Here is a 13797-nt window from a genome sequence, read left to right as displayed (position 1 = left end):
TTGGAGGGGCCTGTCAGAAACCCTGGCATCATTGTTAGCATCTGCGATCTCTGCATTCCTCGGCCTGGCACCCAGGCCATAGAACTTTGGCCTCAGGAGCTCAGACAGGCATCAGACTCTCTTGTCTCTTTAGTAGCATCCGGTCAGATGTCTTTTCAGGTCTTGTTCTGAGCTGTGTGGACAGCTGCAGCCTGGAAGGTTCTATTATGGTGGACTAGGACTTGTAAGAATGTGAGGACAAGTAGAGGATTCTGACCGTAGGCCTCCTGCGCATTCATCTTTGCAGTTCTTGGAATAAATCATTCAGTTTAGCATCTTCTTTCTCCAGGGTTCTCTGAGCCTCATCAGCTCGCCATCCATCTTACCTCAGTCATCTAATTTTCTGTCCTTGTGCTCCTTGCAGTCATCCTTCTTGCCCAGAGATTTCTGTCTGTGTTGTGTCCCCGTTGTCTGTCACGTCCTGTCCTGTGTCACGGGTGTCTGCGCACACATTTGTGCCGGAGCTGCTCTGCCCTGCCGCATAGCCTGGTGCAATAGGACAAGCCCTGGGGAGTTGAAATTTGTCATGTGGGCTGTACTTGGACTCCAGATGCCATTCCTATATTGACCTGAGATGTTTGCAGCTTTTGAGTTATCCTGCAGGTGTTTGACATATGTTCTGACTTTCTTTCAGATGCAGATGCATTGCATCCATGGCCGAGCCCCCCATCCTGGGTGAGGGGGTTCCCACAAGCAGGTCAGTCACCATTTGTGTGTGCAGGGGGAGTGTCAAGGGTGACACCCTGTTACAGCTTTTTTTTTTTTGTCTTTATTTTTAGGAAGTAAATCTGGACCCTAGCAGTCAAGTTCAGGAGAGCAAGGTGATCAGTAGCATTTCTTGTTGTTAAGGTCTCAATTCCTGGGGCAAGTCTAAGTCTCCATTCTCGTTTTTGTGCCTTAGGCCATTCACTCAGAGCATGCCAAGCCCCTGTCACCAGCCGGCCGATGCACCGGGTTCCCTGCACGTGCGAGCCCTGTGGATGCATTACAGGACCTGGTGAGGAAGCCCTGAACTCTTCTATTTAAAGGTGCCATCCAGGTGGCCTCGGGCACCTGCGGAGGAGTTGTGGTGAGTCGGGGAAGTAGGGAGGAGGAGCGAGGGTCCCCTCAGGTTTCAGCCATGCCAAATCACCTCATCTCCTATTACCCCAGGCTTACCCCGTGACAACGGCATCAGCCTCGGAGCGCGGCCGAAGGGTGTGGCCCCAGGAGCCAGGCATTCTTGGGAAAACGGTGAGTAGCAGAATTGTTGGGTTTTGGCCAGTGTGCTGCAGAGATCATGCACTGATATTTGCATTTCTTTCATGTAGATGACGAAGAAACAACAGGAAACTGTTGAACAACAGCGCCAGCAGGAACTTCCCAGATGTTGCGGCTGCCTTCTTTTGCACCTGACACGGACCTGCATCCCCAGCTGTGCAAGAGATAAGTAGAGGGGCACGACCCACAGGGGGGATGAAAGCAGGGTGCTGGTTTGGGAATTACTGGGAGGGGTTTTTGAGTCCCCTTTGGAGGTGGGTGGGTGTCCATGAAGCAGCCCCTTAGGCCCCCTAAAAGCAAAGCCTGACTTTGGATCCCAGTGCTGAGGTGCACAGGGCAGAGCAGTCCCGGTGTGTATCGTGTCACTTGTCTTTTGTGTATTATGTGTGTTTGGATATGTCATGTCCTTTACTTTAGGCCTTTGAGGGGCCTGTCAGAAACCCTGGCATCATTGTTAGCATCTGTGATCTCTGCATTCCTCGGCCTGGCACCCAAGCCATAGAACTTTTGACTCAGGAGCTCAGACAGGCATCAGACTCTCTTGTCTCTTTAGAAGCATCCGGTCAGCTGTCTTTTCAGGTCTTGTTCTGAGCTGTGTGGACAGCTGTACCCGCCAGGATCCATTATGGCGGACTAGGACTTGAAAGAACGTGAGGGCAGGCAGAGGCTTCTGGCCGTAGGATTCTCGGGCGTCCATCTTTGCAGTTCTTGGAATAAATCATTCGGTTAGCATCTTCTTCCTCCAGGTTTCTCTGAGCCTCATCCGCTCACCATCGGTCTCCCCTCGGTCATCTCCTTTTGCATTCTCTCAGTCCTCGCAGCCATTTTCCTTGCCAGGAGATTTCTGTCTGTGTTGTGTCCCTGTTGTCTGTTACGTCTTGTCTGTCCTGTGTCACGGGTGTGTGCACACACATTTGTGCCGGAGCTGCTCTGCCCTGCCGCATAGCCTGGTGCAGTAGGAGTAGTCCCGGGGACTTGGAGTTTGTAATGTGGGGTGTAGTTGGACTCTAGGTGGGATGTGTAGATGGACAGAAGATATCTGGAGCTCTTAAGTTATCCTGCAGCCCTTTGACTCTTGTCCTAACTTTCTTTCAGATGCAGAAGGATAAAATCCAGGGCAGGGCCCCCATCCCAGGTGCGGGGATTCCCCCGAGCAGGTCAGTCACCGTTTGTCTCTGCAGAGGAAGCATAAATGGTGGCCGTTACAGCATTGTTTTTTGTCTCTCTTCTTAGGAGGTCAAGGCCGAGAGCAGCAGTCAAGGCCGAGTGGGCAAGGTGAGCATTGATTAGCGTACAGAAGCAGTTGTTATTGCTGAGTTCTCAGTTTTGGTGCAGCTCTAAGCATCTCCTCCTTTTTTTTTATTTTAGGTGGTCCACTTGCCATCTATCCTGGCCGAGCACGCCCATGTCAGGTGGGTGAGAGCTTAAGGTATCGGTGTGGCATCCTTGTCAGATTTGGGAGGTTGCGTGTTCACAGTATCTCAGCAAGCTTTTCTGCTTTGTTTCATTGCAGGTGCTGTCGCTGCCCTAGGCACGCCAAGGAACGGAGGAGGGCAGGTGAGTCAGAGTTTAGGCAGGCTGACTCATAGGTGAGCATTACACAGCAGCATGCTAAGTGTGTACCTTTTCTTTTTGCAGGTATCTTCCGGGCAGCCTCCGGAGCCAAATCAAGATTTGAGGTGAGCCGGGGCAGGGGTGCGGAGGAGTCCCGGGGATTACTGGTTTTGAGGGCAATAGTCAGGTTTTCTGTTTTGTCTCAGGTACCCTGAGGAGGCTGTAGCCCAAGCTTGGAAACGGCAGCACCGAAGCACACACGGAGAGCATCTCCATGTCCACGTCCGACCGAGGATGGATTTCGCCCGCTCCTCTTCCAAAAGCTAAGTGTCGGGGCCAGTGGTCGGGGGAAGGGGAATAGCCTTTACTCTCACAGGAGGCAATCAGATGTCAGCTTAGTGGAGAGGTCTGTAGGGGCATGGGCTCTCTGGAAGTAAAGGGAGAGGGTTTCCCCTCAGCCTCGCCAGAGCCTTTGCCGGGCACGGCAGTTCTGACCCATCTGCACATTTTCGCGTACTTGGCGTCGTCCGCCTTCCTCGACTCGACGTCGTCATGGATCTTTCCCCCGAGGAGCTCGCCTTCACGTCCGGAGCCACGGCCACGGTCACCCGGCAGTCGGCTTCCTTCTCTAGGCTTGCCGAGCCTCTCGAGCATCCTCTTAACTACTTCGGCACTAACTTCTTTTGACGAGTTCCATTTCATCATCACGTGCCATCGTCATAGGGCTTCCTTTCCTTTGGCATCATCAGCCTCTGGCTCATCTTCTGCTAGGAATCTCGGGTCCCTAAGGGGACAGTGCCAGGCAGTTGCCACTCATCTCTGTGTTATGTTGTCCGTGTCTGTGTTATGTTGTCCATGTCTGTGTCATGTCGTCCGTGTCTGTGTTATGTAGTCTGTGTCCATTGTTTTCCGTGTCACAGGCCTTTGTCACGTCTCGACGCTTTATCGGCACTATTCCGTGCCACGTAGGCCATATTCTACTCACGTTCCTTTCCGGATATCCCTTCTTCCAGCATCTTTACATTTTTACTCTTTGAGACAGGAATGTCTTAAAGGGACAAGATGTTCTCATCCGTCTTCCTTTTCACTACCAGCTTTGGTAGTGCCTTTTTTTCCACGCCATTCTCTTGGACTTCCTGAGGGAGCGTCTTACACCCTCCTCACGTGACTGCAGGAGTTCTATAGGTTCCATCTTCCCAAGGGGTATAGGGCTCAAGAATTAATATTCCAGAGAGCTATCTCAAGTCGTGGCTTATGCTGTATGTGCTTACATTGTTTGTACCTATGCTGGTTTATACTGTATATACTTACTTACACTGCGTGTACCTATGCTGGTTTATATTGTATGTACTTACACTCCATGTACACTTGCACTGTATGCGTCGGCTTATATCGTGTGTACTCATGTTGTACCGCTTATGGTTGGAGCTGCCCTGCCCTGGCATGTAGTCACAGTTAGGTAGAACAGTTATAAAAACTGTATTGTTCATCTGTCTTTAATGGGGTTTTGGGTAGAAAATTTATTGGTCAGAGCAGGGACAAGTCCTAGCTGTCAGCCACTCATTGACCACTTCCTGTTGTCTCACAGGTCCCCGAGGCTGCCGATTTCCCCATAATCTACCATTTGATGTCAAGGAGCAGCAGCCAGAAGAAGCGTGGAACCGCGTTCTTCAGCGTCTCGAGTAAGGGCCGCAGGGAACGTTTAAATGGGAGGAGTGCGTGAGCGTGTGTGAGAGCACGTGACTGTGTCTGTCTGCGTCTGCTCATCTCTGCGTGTGTGAGCGTGTGTGAGAACATGTGACTGTGTCTGCTCATCTCTGCGTGTGTGAGCGCATGCTGACTGGATTTAACCTTGTGCGTGTGTGACTTTTGCTTTTCAGGTTTTTCAACTCATTTGTAAATTTAGAGTAAAAAATCCCCAGCTGGGTTTACCCCCCCCCCCCCCTCCCCGGCTGGGTTTTTTTTTTCTTTTTTTTTCCCCCCGGCTGGGTTTTTTTTCCCCGGTCCCGGTCAGTCTGCAAGGTGATGTTCATCGCCAAAGTTTGGGCGCAGACCGTCCAGGGACCGGGGTTTTCGTCAGGCAGGAGGATGTTTTGGAGGCTCCTGGGAACCACGTTCCCAAGGAGCAATGATTGCTGGGGTGTAATTTAGCAGTTGCGATGAGAGGGATGGTGAGTTTGTGTGTCATTTGAAGGGGATGTTAATGGTAGATGAGTGCTGTTCTTTGTGTGCTTTTGTTGTTTTGGGTGTCCTGTAACAATAAATCCACATGTAACGAAAATAGAAAAAGGTTATCATCTTGTGTTAATATGTGTGTTGTGTTGTATTGCTCTGTATTGCAGGGTGAACTCTCTCCTCCTTGCTGTGACACCTGGGCTGGCAGGGATGACACAGTGACCACGGCCGGCCGATGCTGCCCGTGCCATCACCTGGCACTGACGTGTTTGATGAAAATCCTTTTGCTGGGATTTTTCTCCTGAGAAGCCTCAGAACAGAAATGGAACCAATAACGATCTGCTGTCTGTGGAGTGTGGGCTGGAGATGGTTTAGCAACAGGGGCATCTTGGGTTGGTCTTCTGTGCATTGTTTCTACCTGATGACCAATCATTGTCCAGCAGTGTCGGGGCTGTGAGCAGTCCCAGGTTTTTATTATTCATTCCTTTCCAGCTTTCTGATGTCTCCTTGCTCTTTTAGTGTAGTTCTAATATCTCATTTTCTTTTAATATAATAGAGATCGTACAATAATATTTCAGTCTTCTGAAAGGAGGAGTCAAGATTCTCGTCTCCTCCCTTGTCCTGGGGACCCTCAAACACCACCACAATCAGCGGCCGAGCGGGTTTGTGCGAGCCTCTCAGGAACCCTCGGCCGGTCCGAGTCGGCAGCCCCGGCACCGCCGAGAGCGGGGAGACACCCGAGGGGGCTGAGGGCAGCTGGGCTGGGGGCAGACACTCTCTGTGTGTGCCCCGAGGGTACTGAGGGCACCTGGGCTGGGGGCAGACACTCTCTGTGCCCCGAGGGTGCTGAGGGCACCTGGGCTGGGGGGAGACACTCTCTGTGCCCCGAGGGTACTGAGGGCACCTGAGCTGGGGGGAGACACTCTCTGTGCCCCGAGGGTACTGAGGGCACCTGGGCTGGCAGGGAGACACTCTCTGTGCCCCGAGGATGCTGAGGGCACCTGGGCTGGGGGGAGACACTCTCTGTGCCCCGAGGGTGCTGAGGGCACCTGGGCTGGGGGGAGACACTCTCTGTGCCCCGAGGGTACTGAGGGCACCTGGGCTGGGGGCAGACACTCTCTGTGCCCCGAGGGTACTGAGGGCACCTGGGCTGGGGGGTAACACTCTCTGTGCCCCGAGGGTACTGAGGGCACCTGGGCTGGGGGGAGACGCCCTCTGTGCCCCGAGGATGCTGAGGGCACCTGGGCTGGGGGGAGACACTCTCTGTGCCCCGAGGGTGCTGAGGGCACCTGGGCTGGGGGCAGACACTGTCTGTCTGTGCCCTGAGGGTGCTGAGGGCACCTGGGCTGGTCGCCTTTGCAGCAGAAGAGACACCAGAGACAGCGGTAGAAGATAAAGCGCCGACTCTTAGCAGGGGTTATTCCAAGGTTTTATTAGGAGTCCCAAAGGAGCTCCTGCACCTCAGGGGGTTCCTGCCAAGAGCCCCCCGGGAGATGTGCCAAGGTCACATTTAAAGGGAGGTGGAAACCAAAAGTAGATAACATCCTACCAACCATTAAGTGACCCTAAGGGATGGATGCTGGGGGATAGACATACAGGACAGCGTATGGGGCAAGGCTTGGGGGGCTGACCCCCAGCCTCTGGCTAATCACTCGACACTTGGACCGAAACTTCTGGATGGAGGGGATGGGAGGCTGAGTGATTGACAGAGAGCCAGGGTGGGGGTTTGGGGATGATCTCATCCTGGGAGAGGGATAACACAGGTAGAAGGAGGGGGGTACAGTTTGGGATAAACCATTTGGGAAAAATATGGGGATACAAAACAAAATGACTTCAAAGTATTATAAAGTATAAAAATGCACTACAGCAGGTTTGGGCAGCACCAAATAAAATGTAATAAAATGCTTTAAAAATAGAAAAATTAAAAATAAAAATAAATAAAATAACAAAATTAATTAAAAACAAATAAAAAACCCCCAAACTGTAAAGTGCTGTAAAGTGCCGTACAAGTTCCATAAAATGTAGTGCCGTAATGCAAGACCCTCAAACACCACCACAATCACCAGCTTAAATTGGTCTGGGCAGCACCAAATAAAATAAAATAAAAAGCTTTAAAAATAGAAAAATATAAAAATTAAATAAAAAACAAAATTAAAAAAAAATGCTTTAAAAATAGAAAAATTAGAAATAAAAAATAAAAATAAAATAAAAAAAATGCTTTAAAAAGAGAAAAATAAAAATAAAAATTAAATTAAAAAAAATTTTAAAAAATGCTTTAAAAATAGAAAAATTAAAAATAACAACTAACTAAAAAATAAAATTAAATAAATAAAATAAATGCTTTAAAAATAGAAAAATTAAAAATAAAAATTTAATACAAAACAAAATTAAAAAAAATGCTTTAAAAATAGAAAAATTAAATGAAAAATTAATAACATTAAAAGGTTTAAAAATAGAAAAATTAAAAATAGAAATAAAAAATAAAAGTAAAAAATAAAAGGTTTCAAAATATAAAATTAAAAATAAAAAGCAAATAAAAAATAAAATTAAACAATAAAAAAGCTTTGAAAATAGAAAAATTAAAAATAAAAATAAGTAAGAAATAAAATTAAAAAATAAATAATTAAAAAAAAAAATTAGGAATAAAAATAAATAAAAAATAAAATTTAAAAATCAAAACCTTTGAAAATAGATAATTTAAAAAGTAAAAATTAAATAAAAAACAAAATTAAAAAATAACTGCTTTAAAAATAGAAAAAATAAATATAACATAAAATAAAAAACAAAATTAAAAAATAAATGCTTTAAAAATACAAAAATTAAAAATAGGAAAATAAATAAAAAACAAAATTAAGAAAATAAATGCTTTAAAAATAGAAAATTAAAAAAAATAAAAAATAAAATTAAAAAAAATAAAAAACTTTAAAAATAGAAAAGTTAAAAATAAAAACGAATTAAAAAAATTTTAAAAAAGCTTTAAAAATAGAAAACTTAAAAATTAAATAAAAAAAATTTAAAAATCAAATAAATGCTTTTAAAATAGAAAAATTAAAAATAAGCATTCAAAAAAAAGCAAAATTGAAAAATATAATAAATGCTTTAAAAATAAAAAAATTAAATATAAAAATTAAATAAAAATAAATAAAATAAAAAGCTTTAAAAATAGAAAAATTAAAAATAAAAAAAAAATAAAATTAAAAAAATAGTTTAAAAAGAGAAAAATTAAAAAAAAAATTAAAAATAAATTTTAGAAAATAAAAACCTTTAATAATAGAAAAATTAAAAATTAAATATAAATATTTAAAAAATAAAATAAATGCTTTAAAAATAAAAAAAAATAAAAAAATTAAAAAACCAAAAAGGTTTAAAAATAGGAAAATTAAAAATAAAAATAAATAAAAAATTAAAAAAATAAAAAGCCTTAAAAATAGAAAAATAAAAATTAAATAAAAAACAAAATTAAAAAAATAAAAAGCTTTGAAAAAAGAAAAATTAAATTTAAAAATTAAATTTAAAAAAATTTTAAAAATCATATAAAAAGCTTTAAAAATAGGAAAACTAAAAATAAAAACAAATAAAAAATTAAAAAAATAAAAAGTTTTAAAAATAGAAAAATTAAAAAAAATTAATTAAAAATACATGAAAAACAAAATAAAAACTTTAAAGTACTGTAAAGTGCTGTAAAATTTCAATAAAAGGTCGTAAAACTGCTGTAAAGCGCGACTGTCGTAAAAGGTGCCGTAAAGCGCGACTGTCGTAAAACTGTCGTAAAAGGTGCCGTAAAGCGCGACTGTCGTAAAACTGTCGTAAAAGGTGCCGTAAAGCGCGACTGTCGTAAAAGGTGCCGTAAAGCGCGACTGTCGCAAAAGGTGCCGTAAAGCGCGACTGTCGCAAAAGGTGCCGTAAAGCGCGACCGTCGTAAAACTGTCGTAAAAGGTGCCGTAAAGCGCGACTGTCGTAAAAGGTGCCGTAAAGCGCGACTGTCGTAAAACTGTCGTAAAAGGTGCCGTAAAGCGCGACTGTCGTAAAAGGTGCCGTAAAGCGCGACTGTCGCAAAAGGTGCCGTAAAGCGCGACTGTCGTAAAACTGTCGTAAAAGGTGCCGTAAAGCGCGACTGTCGCAAAAGGTGCCGTAAAGCGCGACTGTCGTAAAACTGTCGTAAAAGGTGCCGTAAAGCGCGACTGTCGCAAAAGGTGCCGTAAAGCGCGACCGTCGTAAAACTGTCGTAAAACTGTCGTAAAGCGCGACTGTCGTAAAACTGTCGTAAAAGGTGCCGTAAAGCGCGACTGTCGTAAAACCGCAATTTTTACGACAGTCGCGCTTTACGACACTACCTTTTATGGAACTTTTACGGCACTTTACGGATTTTAGTTTGGTTTTTAATTATTTTTAATTAATTTTTTTTTAAATTTAATTCTTATTTAATATTTTTTTTAATTTTCCTATTTTAAAAGCTTTTTTTTACCTTTTTTTTAGTTTTAATTTTTATATTTTAAAGCATTTATTTTGTTTTTTAATTTTCTTTTTTTTAAATTTTTAGTTTTGATTTTTATATTTTTAAAGCATTTTTTAGATTTTTTTATTTTTATTTTTATCTTAATTTTTAGTTTTGAGGTTTTTATTTTTAAAGCTTTTTTTAGATTATTTTTTATTCAATTTTTATTTTTGATTTATCTATTTTTAAAGGTTTTTGTTTTATTTTTAATTTTTTTTAAATTTAATTTTTGTTTTATTTTTTTTAAAGCATTTTTTTTTTTAATTTTATTTTTTTATTTTTTAGTTTTCATTTTTTATTTATAAACTATTTATTTTATTTTTTCAATTTTATTTTTTATTTCATATTTATTTTTGCTTTATTTTTTTTTAAAGCATTTATTTTTTTTTAGTTTTTATTTAATTTTAATTTTTGATTTTTTTATTTTTAAAGCATTTTTTAATTTTTTTTACTTTTTATTTAATTTTTTTTTTTGATTTTTCAATTTTTAAAGCTTTTTATTTTATTTTTTAATTTTATTTTTTATTTAATTTTTTGTTTCAATTTTTTTTTAAAGCATTTATTTTATTTTTAATTTTATTTTTTATTTCATTTTTATTTTTTGCTTTTTCTATTTTTAAAGCTTTTTTAAATTTTTTATTTAATTTTCTATTTTTGATCTTTCTATTTTTAAAGCTTTTTTTTTTTATTTAATTTTTTGTTTTAATTTTTCTATTTTTAAAGCTTTTTTTTATTTTTTAACTTTATTTTTTATTTCCCTTTTAGTTTTAATTTTTTATTTTTAAACTATTTATTTAATTTTTTAAATTTTATATTTTATTTCATTTTTATTTTTTGCTTTTTCTATTTTTAAAGCATTTATTTTATTTTTTTAATTTTATTTTTTATTTAATTTTTAGTTTTGAGTTTTTTATTTTTAAAGCATTTATTATTTTTTATTTTTTATTTAATTTTTATTTTTGGTCTTTCTATTTTTAAAGCTTTTTTGTATTTCTTTTTAATTTTTAGTTTTAATTTTTTTAAACATTTATTTTATTTTTTAATTTTATTTTTTATTTCTTTTTTAGTTTTAATTTTTTAATTTTCAACTTTTTTATTTTTTAATTTTATTTTTTACTTCATTTTTATTTTTTGCTTTTTCTATTTTTAAAGCATTTATTTTTTTTTTAATTTTCTTTTTTATTTAATTTTTAGTTTTGATTTTTTTATTTTTAAAGCATTTATTATTATTTTTTTTTTTTTTACTTTTTATTTTTGGTCTTTCTATTTTTAAAGCTTTTTTTGATTTTTTATTTAATTTTTTAAAAATTTTTCTATTTTTAAAGCTTTTTTTTAATTTTATTTTTTATTTCATTTTTAGTTTTAATTTTTTATTTTTAAACTATTTATTTTATCTTGTTAATTTTATTTTTTATTTCATTCGTATTTTTTGCTTTTTCTATTTTTAAATCATTTATTTTATTTTTTTAATTTAATTTTTATTTAATTTTTTGTTTTAATTTTTCTATTTTTAAAGCTTTTTTTTATTTTTTAATTTTATTTTTTATTTCATTTTTAGTTTTAATTTTTTATTTTTAAACTATTTTTTTTATATTTTGAATTTTATTTTTTACTTCATTTTTATTTTTTGCTTTTTCTATTTTTAAAGCATTTATTTAATTTTTTTAATTTTCTTTTTTATTTGATTTTTAGTTTTGATTTTTTTATTTTTAAAGCATTTATTATTTTTTATTTTTTATTTAATTTTTATTTTTGGTCTTTCTATTTTTAAAGCTTTTTTGTATTTCTTTTTAATTTTTAGTTTTAATTTTTTTTAAACATTTATTTTATTTTTTAATTTTATTTTTTATTTCTTTTTTAGTTTTAATTTTTTAATTTTCAACTTTTTTATTTTTTAATTTTATTTTTTACTTCATTTTTATTTTTTGCTTTTTCTATTTTTAAAGCATTTATTTTTTTTTTAATTTTCTTTTTTATTTAATTTTTAGTTTTGATTTTTTTATTTTTAAAGCATTTATTATTTTTTTTTTTTATTTAATTTTTATTTTTGGTCTTTCTATTTTTAAAGCTTTTTTGTATTTCTTTTTAATTTTTAGTTTCAATTTTTTTTAAACATTTATTTTATTTTTTAATTTTATTTTTTATTTCTTTTTTAGTTTTAATTTTTTAATTTTCAACTTTTTTAATTTTTAAATTTATTTTTTATTTCATTTTTAGTTTTAATTTTTTATTTTTAAACTATTTATTTTATCTTGTTAATTTTATTTTTTATTTCATTTGTATTTTTTGCTTTTTCTATTTTTAAAGCATTTATTTTATTTTTTTAATTTAATTTTTATTTCATTTTTAGTTTTAATTTTTCTATTTTTAAAGCTTTTTTTATTTTTTAATTTTATTTTTTATTTCATTTTTAGTTTTAATTTTTTATTTTTAAACTATTTTTTTTATTTTTTGAATTTTATTTTTTATTTTATTTTTATTTTTTGCTTTTTTATTTTTAAAGCATTTATTTTATTTTTTTAATTTTCTTTTTTATTTAATTTTTAGTTTTAATTTTTCTATTTTTAAAGCTTTTTTTTATTTTTTAATTTTATTTTTTATTTCATTTTTAGTTTTGATTTTTCTATTTTTAAAGCATTTCTTTTATTTTTTTAATTTTATTTTTTATTTAATTTCTTAGTTTTGATTTTTTTATTTTTAAAGCATTTCTTTTATTTTTTAATTTAATTTTTATTTCATTTTTAGTTTTAATTTTTCTATTTTTAAAGCATTTCTTTTATTTTTTTATATATTTTTTTAATTTTTAGTTTTAATTTTTCTGTTTTTAAAGCTTTTTATTTTTTAAATTTTCTATTTTTTTTTAATTTTCCCATTTTTAAAGCAGTTATTTTATTTTGTTTTATTTTATTTTTTATTTAATTTTTATTTGTAATTTTTCTTTTTATAAAGCTTTTTATTTTATTTTATTTGGTGCTGTCCAGACCAACTCAAGCTGGTGATTGTGGTGGTGTTTGAGGGTCTTGCAGTTACCCCGATTAATAGGTAGAGATGATGTTTGGAGGCCACAGTGTTACAGGTAGGGGTTCAACAGTTTTTTAGGGTCTTTCAGGTGATTTTTCAGGGATTTTTAGGGATATTTTAGGGGTTTTTTTGCAGGAGTTTTTTAGGAATTCTCTGGAAATGTTTAGGATACCTTTAGGGCTTTTTCAGGGCTTTTAAAATAATTTTTAGGGTGTTTTAATGACTGTCTTACCGGGGCGCCCCAGCCACCCAAGGCACCCCATGCCGGCGCCGCGGCGCTCCAGCCCAGCCTCCCGTCAGCGCCGCCCGTGGTCACTTCCCCTCTCCTGCCACAGCCGCTGCATGGCGGGCCGAGCTGCGCCTTCCCCACCGCACCCTCCCGCTTCAGAGCTGCTGGATGGCGTGGCTCCGCCGCCTCCTGCAACCACGGACGTCCCGACGTTTCCTTCCACGGCCGCAGCCGCAGCCCCATTCCCGCAGCTCCACCGCCTCCCGCACGCCCCGGCCCGCCCGCCGCCATGATGACCGCCCGCGCCGCCCTAGTGACGGAACCCACGCATGCGCAGTTGCTACAACCCCAGCACCAGCGATATCACTCCATGCCACCTCATCGAACCACAGCGCTGCTTCCGGGATCAGCCGCACGCATGCGCAGTTCTATCTCCACGGCCCCGCCGCCACCCCGCACTGCGTTAGCCGCAGCTTTGGTACAGCCTGGTCCTGGTTCCGAGCCGCTGCGTGCCGCTGTCCACCAACAGCCGGCATCCCTGTGCCCTGTCACGCCACTTCTGCCGCCACTGTGTCTATACACGGCACCACAGCAGGGGAAAACTGCAGCGCCTTGCACGTATCCTTCCACGTCTCTCCTTCTGCCGGGCACCGAGAGATCCCCCTGCAGCGCGTAACCCTGAGCAACCGATACCTGGTGTGCCTCCGCGTTTTCGCCTTCCACACTCCTAGCACCCAGTGGGACTACTTTGTGTCACGATTCATCTGCACAGCCACATCCATGCACACAAACCGTGCGACGAGGAGGAGGAGGAGGGGGCTGGAATATGACAGCTGCTTTAATAAATACAGGACAGACAGAGAATTATTTTGCCCCTGCAAATGCCAGCCCTTTGATCCCAACAAAAAAGAATGTCGAAAAAGAACTGTTCCCAAATAGCTCCAGAGTCCCCTCAGTGTTTGGGACAGATTTCTCGACCCAAAATTAGACAGTAAACCCTGAAAATTCACCAGCATTAATGCCA

The 13797-nt window shown here is 37.7% G+C and overlaps 1 protein-coding gene across 1 annotated transcript; it reads left to right on the top strand.

Moving 5' to 3' along the window:
- Nucleotides 1-625: 625 nt before the first annotated feature.
- LOC143691935 (uncharacterized) lies at nt 626-5600 on the top strand. The gene is made up of 11 exons (XM_077171007.1): nt 626-736; nt 819-860; nt 941-1036; nt 1192-1272; nt 1350-2456; nt 2533-2574; nt 2668-2711; nt 2813-2856; nt 2938-2978; nt 3060-4535; nt 5196-5600. Exons 5-10 carry the CDS (start codon nt 2395-2397, stop codon nt 3178-3180), a joined length of 354 nt encoding a protein of 117 aa, XP_077027122.1. The 5' UTR covers nt 626-736; nt 819-860; nt 941-1036; nt 1192-1272; nt 1350-2394; the 3' UTR covers nt 3181-4535; nt 5196-5600.
- The last annotated feature ends 8197 nt before the right edge of the window (nt 5601-13797 follow it).

This window comes from Agelaius phoeniceus, chromosome 37 (genome assembly GCF_051311805.1).
Source record: "Agelaius phoeniceus isolate bAgePho1 chromosome 37, bAgePho1.hap1, whole genome shotgun sequence".
NCBI classification, from domain to species: Eukaryota; Metazoa; Chordata; class Aves; order Passeriformes; family Icteridae; genus Agelaius; species Agelaius phoeniceus.
Note: the sequence above shows the minus strand (reverse complement) of the source record. Positions and strands in the feature narration are given on the sequence as shown.

Bases quoted from the DNA above. Each gene is read 5' to 3' on its own strand.
- LOC143691935 (XM_077171007.1), top strand. From the start codon at position 2,395: ATGCAGAAGGATAAAATCCAGGGCAGGGCCCCCATCCCAGGTGCGGGG. The intron at 2,575-2,667 runs GTGAGCATTGAT...TTTTTATTTTAG, and splicing joins GTCAAGGCCGAGTGGGCAAG to GTGGTCCACTTGCCATCTAT. The intron at 2,979-3,059 runs GTGAGCCGGGGC...GTTTTGTCTCAG, and splicing joins GAGCCAAATCAAGATTTGAG to GTACCCTGAGGAGGCTGTAG.